The sequence below is a fragment of the Lepidochelys olivacea genome (genome assembly GCF_965140295.1).
Source record: "Lepidochelys olivacea isolate rLepOli2 genome assembly, chromosome: 8".
NCBI lineage: Eukaryota > Metazoa > Chordata > Testudines > Cheloniidae > Lepidochelys > Lepidochelys olivacea.
Window position 1 is genome coordinate 56,646,485 of NC_140418.1, and position 27,555 is coordinate 56,674,039.

General features: G+C 45.4%; 1 protein-coding gene across 1 annotated transcript in view; it reads left to right on the plus strand.

Moving 5' to 3' along the window:
- Positions 1-27,555, plus strand: part of HMCN1 (hemicentin 1) — a 325,574-nt gene that overhangs the window by 162,445 nt on the left and 135,574 nt on the right. Inside the window, exons 22-33 of the mRNA XM_084636570.1 lie at positions 291-465; positions 9,123-9,250; positions 12,683-12,955; positions 14,260-14,355; positions 14,839-15,033; positions 17,275-17,405; positions 18,377-18,524; positions 19,078-19,204; positions 20,275-20,429; positions 21,051-21,329; positions 25,773-26,054; positions 27,088-27,196. Coding sequence (XP_084492696.1) covers positions 291-465; positions 9,123-9,250; positions 12,683-12,955; positions 14,260-14,355; positions 14,839-15,033; positions 17,275-17,405; positions 18,377-18,524; positions 19,078-19,204; positions 20,275-20,429; positions 21,051-21,329; positions 25,773-26,054; positions 27,088-27,196 — 2,098 coding nt within the window. The remainder of the gene's footprint in view (positions 1-290; positions 466-9,122; positions 9,251-12,682; positions 12,956-14,259; positions 14,356-14,838; positions 15,034-17,274; positions 17,406-18,376; positions 18,525-19,077; positions 19,205-20,274; positions 20,430-21,050; positions 21,330-25,772; positions 26,055-27,087; positions 27,197-27,555) is intronic.

The following is a 27,555-nucleotide window of genomic DNA, read 5'->3' on the forward strand; positions in this document are numbered from 1 at the left end:
AAACTCTAGAAAAGTTAATGGAATTATGCCTTGTGGGAGAGAACAGTGAAGCCCTTAGAGTGCCCCTTTTGATGCTTTCTGACCATCTCCCACTATCATCTGAAACCCTGTTTACCTGAAGCTTTGGACTATGCTCCAGGACAGTCAGATAAATAAGTTTGTTTTTTTGTATACTGAATATGATATAGGATAGTCTGAAAAAGTTTAATTTATACCACATTATTTTATCTTGCACATGTATAAATAGACAACATATTTGTTTCACTTTATTAACATGTTTCTTATTTTAGTGAAACCCAGAGTGTCCAGGCCTGGAGACCAGCAAGGAGGTACATATGACAAACCCATAGAGATTTCAGTGACTGCAGGGGAAGATGTCACACTTCCATGCGAGGTGAAGAGTTTACCACCCCCCATAATTACCTGGGCCAAAGAAATGCAGCTTATCTCTCCATTCTCTCCAAGGTAACAAAATGTGATAGAAACGAAACAAAATGCAATTTCTTCTAAGCTCTTAGGTTTTTGGAAGTTTTTATTTTTTTTAACTGCCTGTTCCATTCTGATGAGTGAGGAAGGCATTGGAAAGTCTGTACTTCTGTGTCAGTTGGTTTTGAAATTCTCATTCCCAAACTCAGCACATTTTCACTTTTTGAACTGATTTTTTTAGACTTTCCTGCTGTTGGCATTTTACAATTTTTTCCACAGGCTCTCAGATTCTGCTCTTGGTTCTTCCAGTGTAAAACCAGAATTAGTTTATAGTGGTCACTGGACTAACTCTGCATTTACACTGGGGGTGAGGGGCAGGGTGGAGGCAGGGAAAGTGAGAGCAAAATCCATCTCTTAAATTCTACAGGCCTACAAAATTCCACCATGGTCTTTGTGGGCCTTCACATTCTGTATAATACTATGTTGTTTTGTCTAGCATATTTCTTACAACATGTATCACAAAACACTTCATAGATGTAAATAAACCAATCTGAAAGAGAGCTTTTAATCCTTGTGGCTGTCTTTTCGAGCTCTGAACATTACTAAAACCATATTTCAGTCATGGTATATACTGTACTCCAATATGCATTTATAAGCAAAAGCAAGCATTAGAAGTCACCACAGTGTTTCACTCCTCAGGAGGCCAAGTCCAAATAGCCTTCTGTACACAGACACCTCATTATTATAATTTAATATTTATTTTATGGTGGCGCCCAGAACTGATCATCTGTGCTTGATCTTAAATCTTTAAAAGTTCCATTTTCTTTTACAGTTATATGTTTAATTGCTGAATTATGGGGAGAATTGTTTGTGTTATATGAAGTATGAATTCCTAATAGAATATGAATGACCTTTAATGTTTAAAAGTGGTTGCAGGTATCCACTTATTGCCATTGTATCTTGGATTCAGAAACTCTCCAGCTGCTTTTAAAAATGTGAAAACATATTAGTTTAGGGCTTATGAAAAGTGTTGAACTGACTGCCCTGGAGACTGAAGTTCTTTGTCTGCCCATCAGTTACAGCATGGGCAGCAGTGGTACAAGCTTTCCTCATGATGCCCTGTTAATGTACCTCAGTCCTTATGTGCAGGGACCATCTTTAGGGGTGAGATGGTTTATTCCCCAAGTTAATTCTGGCCAGATTGTGCCCTGGCTCTTGTGGTGTTGTACAAGATTGGGGATGGCCCAAGGAGGCATTCCCCCTCTCCCCCCCGCACCGTACCCCAGCTAAGGGGCAGGCATAGTTTCAGTTCCCCTGAGTACAGGGCCTGCTGACACCATCATGGCTACAGCCCTCTTGAAAAGGGGGCATGGACGTGTCCCCACCACACCAGCCAGCAGAGCTGGCCAGACATAGGGGAGAGCATGCTGTGCCCTTTTAGAACCTCCCAGAGATTGCCATGCAGTGGGGTTAAGTCTCAGCCCCCAATATGGGCCAGTGCCTTAGGGCGCATATACACTGTGACATTCTTTCAATGGCATGTAGTATATATACACACACAGCCCTCCTAGTACATGTATAAATAGTAGCACAGGTGATGAGGCATAGAGTAACTCAGTAAAGACATGGCTGCAAGGTGTGAGTATGTACCTGGTGTACATATCCTACATGTTCTCTACTGGCCCAAAACATGCCTCCTGTCTGTGCTGCTGTTTTTAGCAGTGTGGTGTCCTGCTACTAGAGCCTTTCCCTTTGCAGGAAAAGACTCCAGCAGCCTGGAAAGGCTCTGACAGTGGGGAAAGTGTCTGGCAGCGTCCCTCTGCTGGAGACCACCTCCTCCACAGGCAAATGTTTTTACAGCAGGGAAGCTCCCTGCTGCTGATGCTCTTCTCCACAGCTGGGAAAGACTGTTAGGTCCCCCTTGCTGGAGCCCTTTTCTGCCACAGGGAAAGGCTCTGGCAGTGGATAAAGGCTGTGGCAGGAGGTGGTGGCTCAGCCTTTCCCTGCAGCCTCCCTTCTGCCACAGCATTTCCTTGCTTCCGTGAAAGTTCCTGGCAGCGGGGAGCAGCTGAAGCCTTTTACCACTGCCTCCTGTTTGTTGGAGCCTTACACTGATAAGTGTAGCTACACACTGTAGTGTCAACAGGGTGTGCTTTTCACTATGGCATGTGGCTGCATGTACGCTGCACACCCCTGAAAATGGTGTGTAGTGTAGACATGGCCTTAATGACAAAGTCTGGCCCTCAGATTTTGCCCTTTCTCCTGAGACTGCAACAGAGTTAGCAATTACAGTTGTGCAGGTGGTTTTTGTAATAAGTGCTTTTGTGTATGGGGAGCGAATGTATTTGCAAATATTTGTATGGTTGCTGTAGCATCTGTGATACAGCATGGCCAGAGGGCAGCAGGAGAGTACTAGAAGGGAGCCTTATTCCCTGTAGAAGGAAGAAAGTTTGCTATAGACTAATTAAAGCACCTGAAGCCAATTAGAGCACCTGAAGCCAGTCACATGACAAAAAACCCCTGCTTCAATCAGACCAGGAGGCGTTGGAGCAGGGAGCAAGTTTGAAGGAGTTGGAGTAGAGAGCAGTTTGAAGGAGTTGGAGCAGTGGAGAGTTTGGAGAAGTGCCGTGGCTGGCTAGAAGACTAAGACCCTAGGTAAAGAGACACCCGGCTTGTGCAGAGAGAGAGGGCAGGAAGCCCCACAAGCTGAAGAGCAGGAGAGGGAAGTAGCCCAGGCGAAGGAAGCACTAGTTCAAGTGGTTTACCACTATCCCTAGGGCCCCTGGGCTGGGACCCGGAGTAGAGGGCAGGCCCAGGTCCCTCCCTCTCCACTATCCTTCTCTGGGTTACTAGTGGGACAGTAGATACCCTAGTTCTGGGGCAGGAATCTGCGCCCTGAACCTCCCCCAAGAAGAGGAAGCGTGGGACCCATCATAATCATACCGGCAATTTGCCACACCTGGTGTCAGAAGTGGGGTCTACGCGCTGGAGACTTAAACCAGAGTTAGCCAAAACCCTCCCATCCCTAAGATGGACAACGTGGTCAAGGCCCTAATACAAGCCACCGCCGCCCAGCAGGAGGCTACGCGGGTCCAAGCAATCGCCCAACAGGAGGCGACTCGGATGCAGCAGGAGACTAATTGTCTGTTGATGAGTCAAGCTGCCCAGGACCGAGCCCTGCTGCAAGAGCTGGTGAACCAGATGAAGGCCCTTATGGAGCTGAACTGCAACTGCGACGGGACCTGGACTATACGGGCCAGCCACTGCCTACAGAAAATGACACGGGAGGATGATGTGGAAGCATACCTCCCGGCTTTTGAAAGAGCAGCCCTGCAGGAGGCCTGGCCCCAAGATCAGTGGTCTGGTATCCTCACCCTGTTCCTGTGTGGGGTGGCCCAGAAGGTCTACTACGATATGGCCGTGGAGACTTCAGCAGATTACCCACAGCTGAAGGCAGAGATCCTGGCCAGATCTGGAGTAACGATGGCGTTGCGAGCCCAGAGGTTCCATGAGTGGCAGTATACAGAGGACAAGACACCCCGATCACAATTGTTTGACCTGATCCACCTGGCCCGGAAATGGCTGCACCCTGAGGCCCTCAGCTCTGAGAAGATGATGGAGCTCCTGGTACTGGACCGGTATATGAGGGGGCTACCACCAGGCCTCCAGGCTTGGGTTGGCCAGAATGACTCTTCCACCTATGATGAGTTGGTTGCCCTCGTGGAAAGACAGCTGGCAGCCCGTGAACTGTTCCAGACCCCAGGGGGTGAGACACGGCAAAACAGGAAGCCAGTCCCAAACCCAAGGCCTCGGACTGTCGAGAACTCCAGGAGAACCATAACTGGGAGGAAAGACACCAAGGAATGGACGAGGCCAAGAAGGGATCTGGGGGTTTGGGAAGAGAGGGCTGGGGGGGCCGGCCAAATAGCCCCAGGCAGGGGGCGGCAACCAGAATAAGGGGGCAGTGTTACGAGCGTGAGGAATTGGGGCATATAGCAGCCCAATGCCCCAACAGGGAAGAGCCTATGCAATGTAATCTGGGGGATCACGGGGAGCAATGTGGCCTAATCGGCTTGGTAGGTGTCGCAGTGACCTCGCATGGGTATACAAGATCAGTAAAAATGAATGGTATTGAGACCACAAAGCATTAGTAGATTCTGGGAGTGCTGTCACGCTGGTTTCAGGGAAGTTGATGAGGCAAGACCAACTAACCCAGGCCAAAAACACAGGGGTAACATGTGTTCATGACATTGTAAATTTCTACCCCACAATCCCGGTATGGATTGAGATCCAGGAGAATACTACCAGTGTGACAGCAGGGCGGTCCCTAGACTCCCCTACCCTATCTTAATTGGTAGGGACTTCCCCGGGTTTGAGAGCTTACTCCCCCCAATAGAGCCAGGGGAGGGTAGCAACCCCCGGGCTGAGACGGAGGCACCTACAGATAGCCTAACCCCAACGTTTGCCAAATTTGCCCCAGAGTTGTTCTCATCCCCCAGAAAACCCCGAAAGTCTAGATGGGAAAGGAGGGAAATAAAAGATTAGGGACCAGGATTCTAGCAGAGAACCAGAAAACTTCCCTTGTTGGTAGGCGAACCCTTTCAGGAGGCCAGGAGATAATTCAGGCTAGTGAGGACTCGGAGGCGGTTCCTAGCCTAAGTAGGGGCAACCCAGGGGGCGGAGTAGAAACAGGCCCCCTGGAATTAGGCCAGACTGGTACCACACGTGAGAATTTCGGGCAGGACCAAGCTAATGACCCGCTATATGCGAATGTGAGGGAAGAGGTAGAAGTAAATGGCGTACCCGTGGAAGGAAAGACCAAAGGCCCAAGGCCATATCGTGCTCAAACGCAATCTGTTGTACAGGATAGAGCAAATATGAGGGGAAGAAGTAGAGCAACTCTTAGTCTTATGGAAACACACAAGGGCAGTACTAGAGTTAGCTCACAGTCATCTATTTGGGGGACATCTAGGAGTAGACAAGACACTGGATAGAGTCCTAAGAAGGTTTTATTGGCCAGGAACACGTGCAGAGGTGCAGTGCTATTGTGCCTCTTGCCCTGAATGCCAGTTGCATAGCCCCCGACCTCGCTTGTGGGCCCCATTAGTACCTTTGCCTATTATTGAAGTCCCTTTCGAGAGGATAGCCATGGACATAGTGGGCCCACTGAAAAGATCGGCAACGTACTAGTCATCCTTGACTACGCCACGCGGTATCCAGAAGCCATTCCTTTAAGAAACCCCACGTCCAAGGCAATAGTAAAAGAACTACTCCAGGTTTTTGCCAGAGTGGGCATCTCTAAGGAGATCCTGACAGACCAAGGAACCCCTTTCATGTCAAAATTAATGAAAGACTTATGTACCCTACTCCGCATCCATATGGACCTCAGTCTACCGTCCACAAACAGATGGACTGGTCGAGCGGTTTAACCGTACCCTTGAAAGTATGATCCGGAAGGTGGTAGCAGAGGACAGAAAAGACTGGGATACCCTTCTACCGTATCTAATGTTTGCTATACAGGAAGTCCCCCAGGCATCCACTGGTTTTTCTCCCTTTGAACTACTATATGGACACCACCCACACGGAATATTAGATCTTACCAAGGAAGATTGGGAAGAACAACCCAACCCAGGAAAGAATGTCATTGAACACATGACACAGATGAGAGAGCGAATAACTCGAGTAACTCCTATAGTATGAGAACATTTGGAAAAAGCACAAGAGGCCCAGCAGACATATTACAACTGTTGGGCGAAAGTACAGAGATTTCAGCCGGGGGAACGGGTGATGGTGCTAGTGCCGACAGCAGAAAGCAAACTCCTAGCCAGCTGGCATGGACCATATGAGATAGTGGAAGCCACTGGGGAGGTGGACTATAAGGTCAGACAACCAGACCGCCGAAGGCCAGAGCAAATCTACCACATCAACTTACTGAAGCCCTGGCGTGACCGAGAGACATGCCTGGCCATTCGGGGAGCTCCACCCCAGACAGACGACCCACAGGGGCAGGTGAAGATATCTCCTGAGTTAACTCCAGAACAACGAACAGAGGTCATTGATATGATCCAACGGAACCAGGACGTGTTCTGTACACAGCCGGGCCGTATGACACTGGTCCAACATCATATTGTCACCAGTCCCGGAGTAAGGGTGATGATAAGACTGTACCGAATACCAGAAGCTAAAAGGGAAGAAATTAGGACAGAAGTGAACAAGATGCTGGAACTCGGGGTTATTGAAGAATTCCACAGCCAGTGGTCCAGCCCTATCGTCCTAGTCCCCAAGCCTGATGGCACCCTGAGGTTTTGCAACGACTTCCAGAAGTTGAATGAAGTATCCCAATTCAATGCCTATCCGATACCACACATTGATGAGCTAGTTGATCAGTTAGGCAAGTCCCAATACCTAACCACTCTGGACCTGACCAAAGGATATTCGCAAATTCCCCTGGCCGAAAATGCCAAGGAAAAGACTGCCTTCTCTACACCCGATGGCCTGTTCCAATACACTGTCCTCCCTTTTGGACTCCATGGGGCCCCTGCAACATTCCAACGACTTATGGACAAATTGCTGCAACCCCATGCCAACTATGCCGCCGCCTATCTAGACGACATAGTCATCCATAGCCCTGACTGGGAAATGCACCTAGGAAAAGTAGAAGTGGTGCTAGACGCCCTGCGGAAGGCTGGCCTCACTGCCAACCCTCTCAAATGTGTGATAGGACTAGCTGAGGCCAGATACCTCAGGTATGTAGTAGGGAGAGGTTTGGTGAAACGCCAGTGGAATAAAGTGGAGGCAATACAAGGTTGGCCTCGACCAGTCCGTAAAAAGCAGATCAGAGCATTTCTAGGGATAGTAGGATACTATCGGAGATTCATCCCTCATTTCACCACAAGAGCAGGGCCATTGACGGATTTAATAAAGGCTCGGGGCCCCAAGATAGTAAAGTGGACTGATGAGGCAGAAGGAGCATTTGCAGATTTAAGGACAGCCCTTTGCTGCCATCCAGTACTCATAGCCCCAGACTTCGAGAAGGAATTCATCCTACAAACAGATGCCTCAGATGTAGGGCTAGGAGCTGTCCTTTCACAGATGGTAGGGGAGGAGGAACACCCGATCTTGTACCTCAGCCGGAAACTCCTCCCCAGGGAACAAAAATACGCTGTCGTTGAAAAGGAATGTCTGGTGGTAAAATGGGCTATGGAGACTCTCCGCTACTACCTACTGGGGCGGCGGTTTATCCTTGTAACAGAGCATGCCCCACTCCAGTGGGTGCACAGAAACAAGGAGAAGTACGCAAGAGTGACTAGGTGGTTCCTATCCCTGCAGCCCTTCCATTTCCAGGTACAGCATAGGGCCGAAAGCCAACACGGCAACGCTGATGGCCTATCACGACAGCACTGCTTCTCGTCCCAAGTAGCCCAATCCCATGGTGTTGAGCAGGGAGCGGGGATATGTGATACAGCATGGCCAGAGGGCAGCAGGAGAGTACTAGAAGGGAGACCTATTCCCTGTAGAGGGAAGAAAGTTTGCTATAGACTAATTAAAGCACCTGAAGCCAATTAGAGCACCTGAAGCCAGTCACATGATAAAACCCCCCTGCTTCAATCAGACCAGAAGGAGTTGGAGTAGAGAGCAGTTTGAAAGAGTTGGAGTAGAGAGCAGTTTGAAGGAGTTGGAGCAGTGGAGAGCTTGGAGAAGTGCCGTGGCTGGCTAGAAGACCAAGACCCTAGGTAAAGAGACACCCAGCTTGTGCAGAGAGAGAGGGCAGGAAGCCCCACAAGCTGAAGAGCAGGAGAGGGAAGTAGCCCGGGGAAGGAAGCACTAGTTCAAGTGGTTTACCACTATCCCTAGGGCCCCTGGGCTGGGACCCGGAGTGGAGGATGGGCCAAGGTCCCTCCCTCTCCACTACCCTTCTCTGGGTTACTAGTGAGACAGTAGATACCCTAGTTCTGGGGCAGGAATCTCTGCCCTGAACCCCCCCCCAGAAGAGGAAGCATGGGACCCATCATAATCATACCAGCAATTTGCCACACATCTCACACATATTAATTTTTGATCACATCACCCCTTTGAAGTAAGGAAGTATTACTATCCTCATTCTACTCTGAGGCACAGAGAAATTAAGTTACTTGCTCATGGTCACTGAACCAGACCTGCAAAATGGAACCCAGCCTTCCTGAGTCTCTGATTAGTGCTTTAATCACAAGACCATCCTTATTCCCTAGATGAAGTGGACTTCACCAAATGGACTAAACTTGAGCAATTGGTTAATAGCAACCTGACTTGGGCTGACCTTGAGCCTGTGACTTAGATGAAAGGGTTCCATATCTTATTACCAATCCCATGAATCACACATTCCTCAAAAAGTTTGTTTCCACTAGAAAAAGGGCAGGATTTAAGGAGTCCTGTGAGTATCTGAAACACCTACAGTTTGTCCTGTGGATCCTGCCATTTTTCAGATTATTTGCTTTGTATTCTGAATTTATTGATTCAGTAATGAGTTAGGAAAAATTTAGGAATGATAAATCACAAAAATTTTATTTATTATAGTTAAATAAAAACCATCTCAACTGCACTAAATGTCATGCTAAACAGGACTATTTTAGTTCATGGTATTTATTTGTAATGTCTAAGTAAAGTATTCTTCTCTCAATAAATATTTATACAGTTATACATGTTTCCTATTTTTCCAGACACACCTTCCTTCCCTCAGGGTCAATGAAAATCACTGAGACGCGAGTTTCAGACAGCGGAATGTATATCTGTGTGGCCACAAATATTGCTGGGAATGTGACTCAGTCAGTAAAGCTAAATGTACATGGTGAGTTATACAAGAATAATCCCTTCTGGAGGTCCTACTAGGGAAGCCACTGTAATTTAAGTGCCTAAACTTTTTCATAGTATGAACCACGTTTCATAGGCATCTCCCTGTCCTATTTAGTATCACCTGGACTACACCCTCCTCCCATTTGCTATCACATAACCTACTTCCTTCTCTTCTCTTAATGTGATTTAGAAAGTTGAAACCTGGAGGAAATATAGCACCATATGATCAGTCTGCTCTCCTTGAACCACTAGAGCTTTATGGACTGAGAACTGCTGTTCTAATGCAAAGTAGCCAGAATGTCCACAAATATTTACAAAACTTTCATTCATATTTATCAATCCGGGGGGCACACACAGAATCTACTTGCCTGCCTTTTCTCATGGTGGTATATTATAGTGGAAAAACTAATTATATTTCAGTTGGCCATCAAAAAAATTGCACAGACTCCATTGCAAGGTTGAGATACTGGTAAGTATTATAATGGCAAGGGCTGCAGTCTTGTTCATGTGGTATATTGAGGACTGTGCTGGAATTGCAAGCAATCAGTTTGGGGGTAGGAGGGGAGAGAAAGGTGTTCCCAGTTCTGCTTGCAGGCTGCAGGACTCTATAGGAAAACATGGAATCAGAGTCAGTTTGTAACCATCTATCCTAGAGAAAGATGGGGTGAGTTGCTAAGTTCCCTCTAAGCCGCACGGGTGTGCAGCAGCCTATTAAGCGCCACGCAGACGCTCAGGGCTTTGGCGGAGAGAGGTGCCTCTCCCCCGGACCTGCCGCGGTGCCCCTCCCCCGACTCAGCATGGCCCAGACAGTACCAGGTTTATAATGGCACCAGGCCCACGCTCAGCAGGGGCCCAGCGGTCCAGCCTGGCGCTCCACTTGCACTGCGGCCCAGCAGCTGAAGTGCTGGCTCCTCTCCAGCCCCTCCCCCATGCTACTCTAGGCCTGCTGGCCCAGGGCTGCTCCCCCTCGCTGACCCCCCCTCGCTCCTCTCAGCTGGCCGATTGAGGGCTCCTCTCTCTGTCCCCGCCCTCCATCAGCGGCAGGCAACAGCTGCTGGCTGCCTGCCAGCGATGGGAGTCGGTGCGTGGAAAGGAGTCCACAGCTGCTGCCACTCCTCTGGTGTGGGACCGTCTGCTGCTTCGGACTCCCCCGGGGAGCCCAAAGCGGCAGACTGTCACTGGCAGCCCGGACTGCGGACGGACCTGCCATGACCCAGGAAGAGGTGCTCCAATCCCCAGCCTGGACCTGCCGCGGTCGGCGAAGAGGCGCCTCAACCCAGCCCCGGCCCAGACCTGCGGCGCCTATCCCGTAGTCCCACCCCCAGAGCTGCTGCGGCGGGGAGAGGTGCCTCTCCCCGCCAGACGAGGTGCTGCTGCAGGGAGAGACCTGGTGGGAATCCTCTCTCCCCACTGTAGCCCCGGGGCAGCCTGCACCCCAACCCCTCATCCCCAGCTCACACCCCCAGCCGGAGCCATCACCCCCCCACACCCTAAATCCCTGCCCCAGCACCCTCCTGCATCCCAAACACCTCATCCATGGCCCCACTGCAGAGCCCTCATCGTCTCCTGCACCCCAACCCTCTGCCTCAGCCCTGAGCCCCTCATCTTCAGCCCCACCCCAGAGCCCGCACCCCCAGCCGGAGTCCTCACCCCCCTGCACTCCAACCCTCTGCCCCAGCCCTGAGCCACCTCCCACACTCCAAACCCCTCGGCCCCACCCCTGCCACATGAATTTTGTTATGTGCACCAATATGGAGGTGATGTGTGACACATTGGTGAATTGTGCTTTTCTGTTTTAGAGAGCAGCCTGCTTTGTCTTTCTCTGGTTTGGGTTCATGTGTGCTACTGTTCTGAATTCAAAGAAATAAAGTAATGTTATGTTGCAACCTTCCAGCATGAGTATATAAAATTTTTATCTAACTTCTCTGCATTTATGCCATGAACATAACGGTTAATTGTTTCGGAGTTTCCTTATGTGTAGGGCTGCAGTTTGTCATGGTGGTGAAAAAGTCATGGATACCATGGCTTCTCCATCTGCAGCTTCCATGTAGGAAGGCTCTAGGAGGGTTGCTCCCTGGCCAATGTGGAGGGCAGGCCCCACGAAAGAGGTAGGGTCGGAGAGCGAACCTGCCTCTCACTCATCATGCAGCCTCGCCCCACGTCATGATAGGGCCGTGACTGGGCCAAACTTGAAAGAAAGGTGTTTCAGCAGAGAGGCAGCAGGCGCTGTGACCTGATGTGCCAAGGCACAATGCCTGGAGTGGGGAGCCAGGCCCAACCCCTGGGGCCCCGGAGCTACGGCTGCCCACGGCCTAGATGAGTGTGGGGCAGGCTTGCTCTCAACACCTAGCCCCAGCCCTGCTGGACACAGGAGCTGCTGCTGTCCAGGGTTAGTGCAGGGTGGAATCACTCTCAACCCCAGGCCCAGCTCCATGGGACCCAGGAGCTGCCACTTGCCTGTCCTGTAGGGGTGTGTGAGGCAGGTTCCCTCTCAACCCTCGAGCCCAGCCTCAAGGAACACAGGAGTTACCATGGCCTGTGCCCAGGATGACTGCAGGGTGGGGTCTCTCTTGAAGCCACTCTCTTCCCCAGGGCCTCTCCTCCTCAACAGGCTCGGATCAGGGTTGTGGTACTGGAGCAGAAGGTGATGCTGGAGGTGTGTGGTGCCCCCTTCGTGGGATGAGGAGGAGGCAGTGGTGGTGCAGGAGGAGAGCACTGGCCTGCTGTGATTTTGAAGAGATATCGTTGAATTTTATTTGTCGTGGGCCTTTTTTATCAAATATCCAGGAGCAGTTACTAAACCCATGACTATTACTACATTTAGTGTGGCTGTTCTGTGATTTTTAATTAAAAATTTCCATGACAAATCTGTATCTCTACTTGAGTCTTTTTATCTTTGGTGATTCCTATAAAGAAAAGCATTGGGGCAAGGCAGTTATAATATTGATTTATACCATATTTTTATTCTTTGAGACCAGCAACAATCTTTTCCAGCCACATTTTATCTTCCTGTCTGAATTTAGCCTAGAAACATACATAGCTGGGATTAAGAGGAAGGAAGTTAGAATGTCAAAGAGCAAATTTAATTGACTTTATCTTAAAGCTTTTGAATTGTTTTGTACTCTGTGGAGCCAATACCCAGGAGCTCTTTAAAATGTGCTTGGAAGAATGAGAGTATAATACTTCTTTGGAAATAATGTTTTAGGATTTTAAATGTAATGTCCCCAAATGACTTGAGCAATGGCATACTGTAAATCTTGTCTGCAGAAACATTCAGTTCTGATTGCTTGATGTTACTTAGGGACATTAAATTGCATTGGGCAAGGGAAGGTATTTTCTAAAAGGATAACACTGACCATATTTCCTCCATGAATAGTCTGCCAGATCATCTTTTCCTCATTACCATGGATTTATTTGTCTTGCCTAGTTCCTCCAAAGATACGACGTGGGCCTCGAGTTATGAAAGTACAGGTTGGTCACAGAGTTGATATACCGTGCAATGCTCAAGGGATCCCGCCCCCAACAGTCACCTGGTTCAAAGGCAGAAGTACCATGTTAATAGATGGAGGACAGTATATCAGCAATCTGGATGGAACACTGAGCATCAGCAAAGTCCAGTTTTCAGACTCTGGAATCTACAAGTGTGTTGCTAGTAACATAGCTGGCAGTGATGAATCGGAGATAACAATACAAGTTCAAGGTATTTATAACATGACCTGAGTCTTGGACTTACAGCTGTGATCAAGTGTAGCTTTATGTTAATATATGTTATACCTTGTGTTGTGGGGGAAGATAAACTGTTGCACTTTCAGAGAGGTAGACGCAGTGATTCAAAGGATCTTAGATTCCACTGACCTGTAACTGATCCTACTTAGGAAACATATCACTATTGACACTGCTGCCTGACCCAGTATCAAAATCTACATACGTTTCAAATGCTGAAATATGATGTGATTGTTTTGAGCAGGAGGAGGTACAGAGAAACATTAGATAGTTTGCAAAAATATGAAACGAAACAAAACTTTTTAATTCTTTTAATTTTGAAAGGGACCTTCTTGTGGTTGGTTGATATTACAAGGGGGATCAAAATCAGCCTTAACTATGGTGAGGCTTCCCCTGTTCCATAATAAACAACACACCTGCGAGACTGCATTAGAATCCTGGCTCTATTGCTCCAAAAACACAAACATCTGTCACTTGAGCTAAAGGAACAGATCTGTTAGCTCTACATGTAGGAGGACTCTTGTTCTTTTTAAAATGGAAACAGCCAACAGTGGGCAACATGTTCACACAAATATAATGTCTGAGTCTTACCTCACTTACTTGCTTTACATGGATACAATTCTATTGACTTCAGTGGAGGTACTTCTCATTTATAGTGGTGTTAAAGCCCATACTCTGAGCATTAACACTGCTGACAACAGGATTTGGCCCATAATTCCCAAAACAGTGAAACAGAATTGGGTTCAGAACTATCTACAATAAAAAATGTTAATAACTTTGCTTATTATGAACTGTTTTCTTCAGCTACACTGAGCACGTGAGTTTTCAAGGAGATGCAAGACAGAAAGTCCGAATGGGTAGGATGGTGTCTTTGAGCTACAGGAAGACAAAGAAACATTAAGAAAACAATCAAAATTTCAAAGCAGGATAATTCTTTTAATGATCTGTAGCTCAAAAACAGTTTGTCCAATTTCCATCAAATTTTGCAGAAACATCCTCTACCTTCACAGTAAATATAGCAATTGTCAGAGCAAACCAATTTGGACTAGATTCTGAAATCCTAATTCATACTGAGTCATAGTTTAATGTTTAAGTCATCCCAGTGAAATAAATGGGACTGCTGGAATATTTCCATCTACTGAGTGTGTGTAAGGATATGAGAATCAGGCCATCTGAGAATGGGAAGGAATAAAGAGGTGTAAATTGATTGTGTACATGGTATGTTTTGACATTTGAGAGGAGTGACTAAGATTATTTACTCTGTTTCTGTTTTTCTTTTAGAACCTCCTACAGTAGATGATCTTGACCCTCCTTACAACACTCCATTTCAAGAAAGAGTTGCAAATCAACGTGTTTCATTTCCATGTCCAGCAAAAGGTGTGCAACACTGTAACCATTCTGGCTGATAACTATATTTTTTCTCTTAGGCACTCATAGTTGCAAAGCATCTTGGAGTTTTCTGGAAAGGTAAAAGTGTATAGTCCTTCTTAAATACAACATCTCACCAGGATATTAAAAATAACCCTTAACACTAAGAAAAAGGGCCATGGCTATTAAGTAATTTAACTAATTAGGTAGTATATTTTTGTAGGACAATGACAGTGCAAGGGTTCTTCACATTGCCCAGTGGTTGGAGTGGCAGGGACTGTCTCTAAGCATGAAGGAGAGTTAAGTCCCTAAGCCCTTTTAGCCAGTTGTACCAGTTCAAACTGCAGTGTGTTTTGTGATTTACAGAAGCTGCAGCAAAGATTTTTCTTACTGTCTATTTTTCTCCCATGCACTGCTCTAAAGTAATATCAATCCTTCCTTTTTCAAATGAAGCAAGAAGTCTCTTGAAGTTCTATAAATTTCTCTCATTAGGCACCCCAAAACCTGTCATCAAATGGTTACGTAATGGCAGGGAGCTGACTGGCAATGAGCCGGGCATTTCAATTTTGGAGGATGGGACACTGCTCATCATTGCTTCAGTCACACCATACGACAATGGAGAATACATCTGCATAGCAGTGAATGAAGCAGGAAGCACAGAAAGAAAATACAATCTGAAGGTTCATGGTAAATAACTATAGCTATTAAGGGGTAATTTTCAAAAGGGCAGTTTCTCCTTTGTTTTTGTAAATTGCACACACAAAATGTGGGCCTGCATTTTTGTAGTTGTGGGAGCAAATCTGAGTATTTGACCTGTAGCTACCTGATTGTTAGTTCTGTTTGCTTATGCTTAATACAGAAACCAACTTCTGTTTACACAAATAACCAAATGATTGTAATAGACAACCCTAAATTTACATGACACTTGGAAAACATGTAAAAGACCAGGTGTTTGCCCCCAAAGAGCTTATAGAATAAATGCTAGATATGCCCCTCTATTAATGCAGATGAGGGGAGTCATTGCTCGAAGAACTTAACATAGAATGGAGAAGCAGCTGCTCCATGACATTCTCTCCTCCCCATCCCACAAAGCTCCTACCACACCACGTGGTAGGGGATCTATTACAGCGTGTATCAGGAGATACACTGATCAGCTGATAGCAGCTACTCTGTGTAGTGGACTTCCATCCTAATCTGTTTTTTTTCCAATAGGAAATTCCCACAGGAATTAAGATGGCCCCAAGCAGTGTTAACTCCCCCTCTGTGTCTTCTACTCTATTTAGCAGGAGTAGGTAGGGCACAGGCATGTGCAGAGAGCCTATGGTTACATGGCTCCCTCGGTATCATTCTTTCAGAGGAGCACCATAGGCAGATCTGTTTCCAGTGCAGTTACCATGGGATCCATTAGGATGTTGCCTTCTTTCCCTGTAGACCATAGGCTCTGTGGGGTTCCAGGCTGCTCCTTGATATTTGCAAGGCAGCAATGTGGAGTTCCATCCACACACTTATGAGACATTACACCTTGGTCCAATCCTCCTTTGGGACAGCGATTCTACAAGCAGCTATACCACCTGCATCCTCATAACCTCCTCCTCTCTGAGTTACTCACATTGGAATATACATACAAACCATCACTCCAAGAAGAAAGGGAAATTACTTACCTTATTGCAACTGTAATTGTTCAGTATGTATGGTCGCCATCTATATTCCACTACTCATCCTCCTTTCCCTCAGCTTTGGGTCATGTCTGATTATTCTGTCTGCACTGCCTCTTAAACCATTGGCAGAGATTACAAGGAGAGCAAGGGCCTACAGAGCAATAGACATGACTTGGAAGAATTTTCCCGTCTCAGGCATGTGGAGTTCATACATACCCACAGTGGAATACAGATAGGGACCATACATCTCAAAGAACTTTGGGTAAAAAGGTAAGTAACTTTCCTTTATGCCTATTCAGGACAGGAGCAGGCATCATGCCTCCAGCTACATTTGTAGAGAGAGCGATCACTAGTGGCCATTGCTACACCTCTGGAAAAGGTGTAGCGTACACTTTCTCCAGTGCAGCTCTGTATCCACAAGTCAGTGTACAATGTGAGGGACCAGAATCATGGTGTTTCTCCTACCCCTTGGAGACAGGTCCCTTCTGGGACACTGAGCACTTCCAGTATTGTTAGTGGGACTCCCTCCTTCCCAAGAGCATGGAGGAGAAAGGGTTTCCTTACAGCCTTTCCCACAGTGCATCTGTGCTGCGTCAACCATGATTATTATTAGCAATGTGTCAAATTAAAATCAAGGATTATACTTAAACCAATAGGAAGAAGGAAACTAAGTGACAAGGGTTCTATTGTATCCTGTATAGCAAGTGTCAGCCTGATGAAAGTGCCAAAGTAAGATCTTGATTAGAGAGCCTCTCACCTGGCTAAACTTGACATTGTTGTCTTCTTAAAATAATACTGGGACTCCTTTATAAAGAGGGCCCCTTCCTCTTACAATGAAATCATTTTTTCCCCAAAGAAAATCTTCATCCCCAGAGAAGGATCACACTAAATGGAACTGCAAATGGAATGTTGCAATTCATTGAAACATTCATTTAGGACTTGCATTGTATTTGACTGTATCTGAGTTAACTGTGCACAGCTTCCACTTTCATCTACCTTTGATAACTTATACAGTGAGGCAGCTTTTAACCTAACACAGTTTGATATAAGATATTAACCCCTTTACTCCAACACAGGTTTGATGACACAGACATTAACAGACACTTGACTGTTACATGTGCATTAATAAATACCAGCTATAAAGAAAAACCTGACATGATGAAAATAATGTGCAGAACTTTAAAACAACATGTTGGTTTTGCTTTTTTAAATGTTTATGTCCATGGCATTTTTGATTAAATAAATCTTTGCTTAACATAATTTATTATAGTTCCTCCTGAAATTCAAGATCAAGAAAAGGTGACAAATGCATCTGTAGTGGTTAATCAGCCTGTGAATCTCTTCTGTGAAGTGTCAGGCAACCCCTTTCCCATCATCACATGGTATAAAGACGATGTCCAGGTATGTAGTGTTTGTTGATTTCATGGCAAATTAAGTGAAATGACTGTAAATGTACAAAAGCCAATTCCAGGAGATTTCACATTAGCTTTCTAACGCCTTTTTGGTGAGTGCCTGAGAAGAAAGCTCATTTAAATAAAATAAAATTAAAATAAAATAAAATGTATTTATTTACTTAGGGTATGTCTATACTAGTAGCTCTTTACTGGTATAGGAATACCATTACATTGTATTGGAAAATAGACACAGCTTTACTGGAAACACTGCTTTTTAGCTATATAGTAAAACCACTGTCTACAAGTGAAACCAGCTATACTGGTTAAAGCACAACTTTGTCAGTATGACTTGCACCTATTCCAACACAGTTACATTAGTCAGGGATCATACCTTCTGTCGGCAGAAATTTGTAGTGTTGACCTGGCCTTAGATTTAAGCAACAATAAAAACATGCAAACACAAAGCACTAGGCACCTTTGTAACTAATTAAATATATGGTCACATAAATCACCATGATGACCACTGAATTGTGTACTGGTAATAAATTAACTCACCCATTCATGAAATCAAAGCAACAGAAAAGCACCTTTCAAGGCTTCTCCAAAAATTGGCCTCAGCTTCCCCCAAACCTTGTCATCTATATCTTAGATCTTAAAATACTTTACAAAGAAGGACAAATATTTTAATCCCTGCAACAAAGAGACTAAAAAGGAGATTTGATTATCCTATTATCATACAACTGCAAATTATAATCTTGCCTACAGTTATCTGCCCATTATTATATAACTACCTACAGGTTATGCTTGATAACTTGCATTGTTCTTTGAAGGTATTACATCTCTGATAGGGAAGGGACATTAAGTGGATAGATTATGGTTTAAGAAGAACTACTGCCTTCTTTTCAAAATCCAGCTGCCGTGTTCGGCTGTTGTAACTTGGACCACATGATGCTGATCTCTTTGATTTTTTTTTTTAAGGTTGTGGAAAGCAGTACTCTCCAGATTTTGCACAATGGGAAGATACTGAAGCTCCTTAAAGTTGCTACTGGTGATGGTGGACAGTATTCATGCAAAGCAACTAATATAGCAGGGAGTTCTGAGAAGCTATTTAATGTAGATGTGCTAGGTTAGTACTGTGCTCTTTAAAGCTGGTAATCTGAAAAAATGGTATTTGATACTTAGTCATTACATTGCCGGGTTTTGGGTTTTTTTGGTCATGTTAAATACAGAATACAGTATCTCTCCACACAATAACATCTTACGGTGTTTGAACTTTGTCATCTTTTTGGTACCATACACAAAATGCTGCTTTCAATCTCTGAATTCTGATATAAGATATTTTATCTTAGTGTCTTGTGCATATTTTACTAATGGAACACAGATGACAGGCTAGAAAGATTTTTCTTGTGCTATATAGTCAGTTCTCCAGCACTTGTGCAGAATTGCTTTCTACGTGAAGGATCATAGGCACAATAGAAAGGTGTTATAGAACAGCAGCTGCAGCATTCACTTCACAATTAAGGTTGAAGCTTTGCTACATATACTGATTACATGGTCATCCTCAGCTCATGGCCTCCATGATCTAATCTGTTCAGTTAGTGCCATTGTCAGCAAGTCTTCCACATTTAGTCACCATGTTAGCCATGTTTCGTTCTCACTCTAACATTTCTTTTTCCAAGTTCCACCAAACATAAAAGGTGCTGACACACCAGCAGAAGTTTCAGTCACCCTCAACCAAGAGACCAGTCTGGAATGTAAAGTCAAAGGCTCTCCTTTTCCTGTCATTCAGTGGTTCAAAGATGGCAAGTAAGTACCTCCTCTTTGTCTGTGGCAAGGATGTTATGATGGGGGAGAAAGGAGATAGATGCACTCTACTATCAAGTGCTACTTATGACTAATCAGTCAGTGGTATGCCATTGTAATCAGTTAAGACTCGTACTACTGTTATATGTTGATGTTGTGTGATTAACTACATCAGCTTGCTGTTTCATAGCAAAATGCCAATTTATAAGTACTGTGGCACATGCAGTATATATTTATGGTGGGTAAAACCAGACAGCACACAAACCAAGACAAACACACAGCCTCTTCTTTGAGGTCTATCCACCGAGATTATTTTAATGTTGTTCGAAGTGCAGTCACTTGTTTGCTAAAATGACTATTTTTTTTGGTGGTGGTAGATAGTACCCAGGAGCAAATTGTTAAACGTTTTTCCAGATAGTGCCCTGTATTGCTGTGTATATATAGATTTGAGATTTTATAACTTTAGACTGCATGTCTCAGTTCTTCAGCTCTTCTTTCAAGAAAGCCCATTTAGGAGAGGAATTTTGGCAGTGCAAATATTAGCTGAAAAACAAAAGTGGTACTATAAATAGGCTGAAAAAATAACATTAACATGTCACAATGTAGTTCTTAGCCAGCGAAACCAGCTATCCTGATGTGACAGCTTGTAATTCTTTGGTGTATAGACTTCAGAGCTTTTATCTTTTAAACAGAGGCATTTTGTCATTACTAAGGGAGTCGTTATGGTCTAATAATTAGAGAAGGGGACTGGGAATCAGGAGATCTTAGCCTATGTCTGGCTCTGCCACTGACATACTGTGTGACATTTGTCAAAACTTAAGTATTTTGTGCCTTGGTTTCTTCTGTAAAATGGGAATAATAATAATGATCATTAACTACCATTGTATAGCAATTTTAGCTCTTTGCATGAAAAATTCTGTTCTAGTGCTAAATACGAATTAATATTTTATTGCAGTTATTTTTATTCAAATATTCTTTATTACTATTAGAAGGGTTTTTAAAAAAACTATTTTAACACATACTTGTGGGGATAGGGAGTACAGTGCCAGGAAATGAAATAAACTTTTCTCCAGGCCCCTTTTTTTGGGAGATCCTAATATCGAGCTTCTGGACAAAGGACAAGTTCTGCGCATAAAGAGTGCTCGAAGACTCGACAAAGGACGCTATCAGTGCAGTGTGACCAATGCTGCTGGCAAACAAGTCAAGGAGGTCAAGCTGATCATCCATGGTAAATTAAAAGACTTTTCTAGGATTAGGCATTCTTTTGTTTTGTCCAATAAAATAGCTTTCTGTTTTGCAGGGAAACAATATGCAGATTAAGGCCTGATCCTGCAAAGAACTGCATATGCTTAATTTTACATTTATCTGTCATCCCATTGACCTCCATGGAACTCCCTAGATGTGTGAAGTTAAGCATGTGCATAAATTTTTGCAGGAATGGGGCCTAAGTCAGCTTAAGGTATATTTTCTTGGTTTTTTTAGCTATTGAAAATGTTTTGGAGCAGTTTCATAAACCTGTAGTATCTCAGTTCTTTATTAAAAATTAATATCAATTAAAATATTAGCATCTAGTTCAGTGGTTCTTAAACTTGTTCCACCACTTGTGTAGGGAAGGCCCCTGCCGGTCTCTTTACCTGCCGCGTCCACAGGTTCAGCCGATCGCTGCTCCCAGTGGCCACGGTTCGCTGCTCCCAGTGGCCGCGGTTCGCTGCTCCAGGCCAATGGGAGCTGCTGGAAGCGGCGTACTGGTCCGCGCCGCTTCCAGCAGCTCCCATTGGCTGTACAAATTTGCTGTAATGGAGACTCTAGCAATAAGGTTTTAATGCTGTTGTTTTGTCTTTTTAAATAGTCCCACCTACGATTAAAGGAGGAAATGTTACTACTGAGATATCCACGCTGCTCAATAGCTTAATAAAGCTGGAATGTGAAACCAGGGGAATTCCAGCCCCTGCCATTACATGGTATAAAGATGGACGCCTGATTATTTCTAGTTCACAAGCTCTTTATGTGGACAGGGGGCAGTTCCTTCAGATTCCTCGGGCTCAAGTCTCGGATTCTGCTAAGTATACCTGCCTGGTGACCAACATTGCTGGCACTGCTGAAAAAATATATCAAGTGGATGTCTATGGTAAAGAGAAAGTTTATTTAACATGCTTGTTCACCATTTGTTCTGGCTTATAAAGCATGCTTATTCAACACTCTAGCTGTGCTCTCAGAGATAGGTTGTGTAGTGCTTCCTGAAGGACTGAAGTATCCTCTCACTCAGAGTTGGTTGCTGAAGTTAAGGTTTGGCACACATTAGCAAGGCAGCATGGGAAAGCTTGCACTGTCACAGCCTGCGTTATATCTAATATAATTTATGCAGCTATGAAGAAGGCTTCTGTCTTGAGGGCTGTCAGTTGGTACCTTTTGTAAGTAGGAAATATTAAAATTACTTTCTCCCCACAAATCCCTTCATTCTCTCCCCACCCCATTCCCCCCTGCTGTCATCTTAAGTTTCCTGAACGTCACGTCTGGAGTGGCTCATGACCATGAATGCCAACCTCCAGGCAGACTGTCTAGAAGCAGGGCAAAACCCCCAAACTTTTTTTATTCTCTATAATTAAATTTCACCAGTAACAAGTGTGGACTCCTAAAACACTATTATAGTCTTACCAGTGAATTATTGACAGTCGCCTTGGGCATTCCAGTCTATCTTGCCACCCAGGCAAACTAGACTTTCTGGTAGATGGTTGCTTTGCACCAAAAATCACAATAATATTCCGGTTTCAGAGTGGTAGCCGTGTTAGTCTGTATCAGCAAAAATAATAATAATAATATTCAGGTTACTTCCAGGTCCAAAGGACCAGCCATTTACTCCCAGGTCAACTGTACTCAGATCTCAAACTGAAGACCATGCTTGTAGCCAATCCTGTAACAAACTAACTAAAGAGTTATTAACTAGGAAAAAGAAATGAGAGTTATTTACAAGGTTAAAGCACATAACAGATGAGTTACAGTCAGGTTTAAAAACGTAATAGAAATTTCTATAGTAAGCAAACTTTGTATATCCTTTAGGGCTAACCCAGGCAAAACAACTGAGGACTTGCATATGCTTAGACATCCTTGCCCCTCAGAGTTCAGACAGCATAGTAATAATGAATTTTCCTTAAAAGACATTTTTATTCCCTTCCCTCCACATTCCAGCTTTAATGGGACAAGGGTTTGGGCATGTATCCTCTTCAGGGTTGTGGGAAAAGCAACCAATACGTTCGTCATCCACAATGGTTTGTCTGATGTCTGTAGACCTTCTTTTGTTGGGGAAGACATCGCTACAAGAAGTGTTAACTGGTATTTCACACTTGATAATGCTTCTCTCCTGACTGCATGGGATTTACGGTCTTAGGTCTTGTCTACACTGGCAAGTTTCTGCGCAGTAAAGCAGCTTTCTGCACTGTAACTCCTGAGGTGTACACACTGCCAAGCCACTTAGGGTGCAGAAACTGTGCAGTTGCAACTCTGTAAAAAAAAAAAACCCACCCCAACGAGAGGTGTACTGCTTTCTGCGCTGAGGCTACAGTGCTGCGGTGCCAATATAAACACCCCTGTAGATTACAGCACTGCAGTTGACCTCCAGGAGGTGTCCCACATGCCTGTTCTCACCTTTCTGGTCATCGGTTTGAACTCTACTGCCCTGCCCTCAGGTGACCAACCGTGAGTCCCATCCCTTAAATTCCCTGGGAATTTTGAAAGTCCCCTTCCTGTTTGCTCAGTGATGCATGCAGTGGTCTAAGCTCATCTTTCCAGGTGACCATGTTTGCTCCATGCACCACATGATCCCCCGCTTGGAGCAATGCCTAGCTGCTGGACCTCATCAGCATTTGGGGAGAGGAGGCTGTCCAGTCCCAGCTGCTCTCCAGCCATAGGAATTATGATACCTATGGACAGATTTCACAATGCCATGACCGGGACCACTGCAGTGCAGGGTCAAAGTGAAGGAGCTGCAGAATGCCTACCACAAGGTGCAGGAGGCAAACTGCCACTCCGGTGCTGCGCCCACGAGCTGCCGGTTTTACAAAGAGCTGGACACGATACTCAATGGTGACCCCACCTCCACAGCGAAGGTCACTGTGGATACTTTGGTGGCTCACATGCCAGTCGAGAGTGGACCGAGCCAGGAAGAGGAAATCTTGCACGATGATGTGGAGGGGGAGAGGGACCCAGAAGCAGAGAGTGACTCGGAGGTCAGAGATGCATGCAACCAGGAGCACTTTTCTACCCCAGAGGAGGCTAGCCAGTCACAGCTGTCTGATGTTGGCAAAGTGCAAACAGGAGAGGAGGTCCCTGGTAAGTGGCTTTGATTTTGGGAATAGCTGAAGCGAGTTGTTGGGGGCAGGAGGGTTGCAGAAAGCAGGTTTGTGTCTTTATGATGCGCGTACCACCACATGCCTATTCTGAGTGGCGGAACAGAGTGTTCATTGACTCCCCCACTTCATGGGAATTTGCCTTAGAGATCTCCGTGAAACTCTCATGGAGATACTGGGTAATCTGCTGCCACAGGTACTTTGGCAGAGCTGCTTTGTTTCTTGCCCCATTAATGGTAACTTTCCTGCGCCACTCTGCCATCACTTGTGGAGAGGACCGTTACTGTACACAGGTGAGCCGCGTAAGGATTAGAAAGTGGCCACAAAGAACTAATGAGGACTTTCGGCATGATGTCATGATGCACTCCTCTGTCGAAAAACAAGAATTGAAGGAGTGGCGGGACATCAAGCAGAAGGACCGAAAGGAGAACACAGCATGCCAAAATGAAGCCGTGGACTGGCTCTTAAACATGATGGAGCGCCAAGCGGACATGCTCCAGGCGCTACTAGCACTGCAAACCGAGCAGCTCCGCGCCCGCCCTCCCCTGCAGCCGCTGTCACAAAACTCTTTCCCATGCGCCCCCCCACCCCAGACACCGCCAACACACTCTTATCAACCTCCTGGCTCCAGTCTGTACCCACTGCATTCCACTCCTGCCCTGTCACAGTCCAGCCCTGCAGACTCCCAGTACCCACTGCACTCAACACCCTCCCTCTGCAGTTTGGCCCTGCTGAAGTACAGTACCCACTGCATTGGACTCCAAAGGACAAGGTTGCATATGATACCTGGACATACACAAAACTTTAACCGTCCCAGGACCCCACCTCCTCCTGGGACCCTCCCTTCCCCCATTCCCCATAGTGCTGATGTGTTTTTTTTGTTTGTCTCTCTCCTTGGGTTGTTGTTTTTTAATAAAAGAATTGTTTTGGTTTGAAAGCAATCTTTATTCCATTAATTGAAAGCAAACAGAGCCCTGCAAAGCAACAGGCAATTTTCTTAAACCTTCACAGTGCATCACTGTTCAATCACTGTTCAAGTTCAGCTTCTAGGCACTGAGCCTCAGTGGTCCAGCCCTGAGTGAAGTTTTCACCCTTCCCTTCACAAATATTATGGTGTGTACAGCACGCGGTTATAAGCATAGGAATATTGTCATCGGCCTAGTACAGCGGGCTTTTAAACGGCCAAAAGCACACTCCACAGTCATTCTGCATTTTCTCAGCCTGTTGTTGAACTGCTCCTTGCTGCTGTCAAGATTCCCCATGTCTGGCTTCCTAAGCCATGGCATTAATGGGTAGGCAGCGTCTCTCAGGATCACGATGGGCATTTCGACTTCCCCTACGGTGATCCTCTGATTCAGGAAGAAAGTCCCTGCAGCTTCCTGAATAGGCCAGTGTTCCAAAAAATGCATGCGTCATGCATCTTTCCAAACCAGCCTGCGTTACTGTCCGTGAAATGCCCACGGTGATCCACAAGCTCCTGGAGAACCATAGAGAAATACCCCTTCTGATTAATATACTCAGTGGCTAGGTGGTCTGGTGCCAGAATTGGGACAGGACCCAGGATGCCCCATGACGCTTTCCGCCTTCCCACAATTCTTAGCAGCAGAAGAGGAAAAGATGCTCTGTGGGGTAGCTGCCCAGAGTGCACTGCTCCAAATACTGCTGCAAGTGCCACAAATATGAACATGCAATTGCACGGGCAGCTGACAGTGTGAACACACAACAGTGGTTCCTTCAGTACTCTCTGAGTGGTGATGTAACTGCTGGCAATGGAACTCTGCCAGTGTAGACATACCCTTAGCAAACATTTTTATAGTTACAGAGCAAACATTTAGACGTTTCCTTATAACACTGGATACAAATATTATAAGTTGGGTTCATACATTCAGCAGCCTACAAACATTCCATAAAGTCAAAACACATTCTTATAACTCTAATAACTGTTTTAACTATACTAACACACAGATATGCCAGACTGGTTGCCAGCTATGTATTTGTTAGTATTCAGTGAGGCCTGGGGCCTTGGCATGAGCTGGCATCAGTTAACTGTTCTTTATACGTACTTTGTCTTAGCCTCTTCTGACAAAAGATTTCTCACATAAAATAATACATAATATAAAATTAGGTAGAGCCAGAAGGGTTGGGAGGAACTGACCCATTTGCTGTTAATACATTTTCTGGCTGCAAAGTTAATCACTTGAAATATATATTTTTTTCCCCTTCTCTAGTTCCTCCGGTTATTGAGGGTGGCTCTGACACAATCCAGAACAAGCAGGTGGTTGCTGGCAATTCACTGACATTGGAGTGTAAAGCTGCTGGCAACCCCGCTCCTCTCCTTACCTGGTTAAAAGATGGAGTGCCTGTGAAAGCAAGTGATAACCTCCACATTGTGTCTGGTGGGAAGAAACTGGAGATCTTGAATGCTGTAGAGGCCGATCATGGCCAGTACATATGTGTGGCCACCAGCATAGCAGGAGAAAAAGAAATCAAATATGATGTTGAAATCTTAGGTGCGTGAGCAGCAGAACAATTTATTTACAGAACTTGCAACAGAATTAAACCTGTATTTATTTTTGCTGGTGTCACAAAGCTGCAGTTCAGTGGGTCAAGCGTCACATTTAATTAAGCTCAGCCATTGCACATTTTCTCTGCCAAGTTTGACAGGCCTGTGGGCGGCTGCTTTCAGACTACTTCTGGGACAGTTTTCATGAGGGAGATTGTAAACATCACTTGGAAGGACACACAAACGTCTTCCAAATGTGCCTTAAGATCAGGGACAGGAGAAAAATCATAGCTGCAAAATAAATAAATAAAATAATATCAAGGGGTTCTTTGATTTTTAGGCTGCCTGTACATTTTTGTCTACATTATACAAATCCGAAACTTTCCTTTGAGAAATGTTTCTCTTTCCGTTGAAACCTTCACTCCAATCTAGATCTGAACATTGCCTCGTTGGCCCATCTCTATATATGAGTCATGCAAATGCTAGTCATGAAATAGTAACTTCCAGCATAGTAAGGCTGCTTATATTGTAGGTACTACTATTCTTTAAGGGCTTGCATTGAGACACACCACCACAGGGGAGCACTGGGGGCCCACAGGCTTGCAGATGCAGTATGCCCAGCATACTGTCCCCTGCATGGCTTTGCTGGTCTGTGAATGAGGTGGGGACAGAAGACCCTGCCTCCTTCCCATCTTCCCACTCCCTTGGAGTGCCATGATCCCCAAAGGATCAGATGGGCCATGTGAAAGGGGGGTGGGGAAGGCTCTTAGTTTCCTTTCTCCATGCATAGAGGGAGTAGGGGGAATCTGGCCCTAGATAAATAAAGTGCCACACAAGAGCAATAAAAATTATAGAACAGATGACGCCATCTGTTTGGTGCCCTTTATTGCAAGGGTACAACTCTGTACATTGAACCCAATTTAATACCCAGTCCCAATGTGAGGTGGGTGCTAAGATATATATTTTACAATTTGTGGTTCTTTTTGACACTTTTCCTGATGTTTAAATGTTTCTTCTGGTGTGTTTTTATCATTTTACAGTCCCACCACTTGTGGAAGGGGGAGAGGAACCTTCAAACTATATTGTGATCCTTCATAGCCCCCTGGAGCTGGATTGTCCGGCAACGGGAACCCCTCCACCGACTATCATGTAAGGCGGTTGGTATGTCAGTTATAAATTCCACAACTTGCTTAGTTGGGCTTGGAAGTAATCGTTATGCACTGACCATACCATTTAATCATAGACTAAAATACAGTGGGTTAAATCTTGGCCTCGTTGAAGCCAATGGCAAAACTCTGACTTCACAATTTTGTCCCCCCCCCCTTTTTTTTTAAAGTAGCCTTGTTGGTATACCAAAGTAAATATTTCAGAGACCACTCTGGATTAAAAAGAAGTGGCAGAACTCTACTAATGACCCTTTCCCTCTCCTCTGGTAACTATGGTCTCTCTTGCATGGAATCTTTCACTTCAGTCCCCTCCCCTCTTCTTTGGTGGCAGCTGTCCTTTCT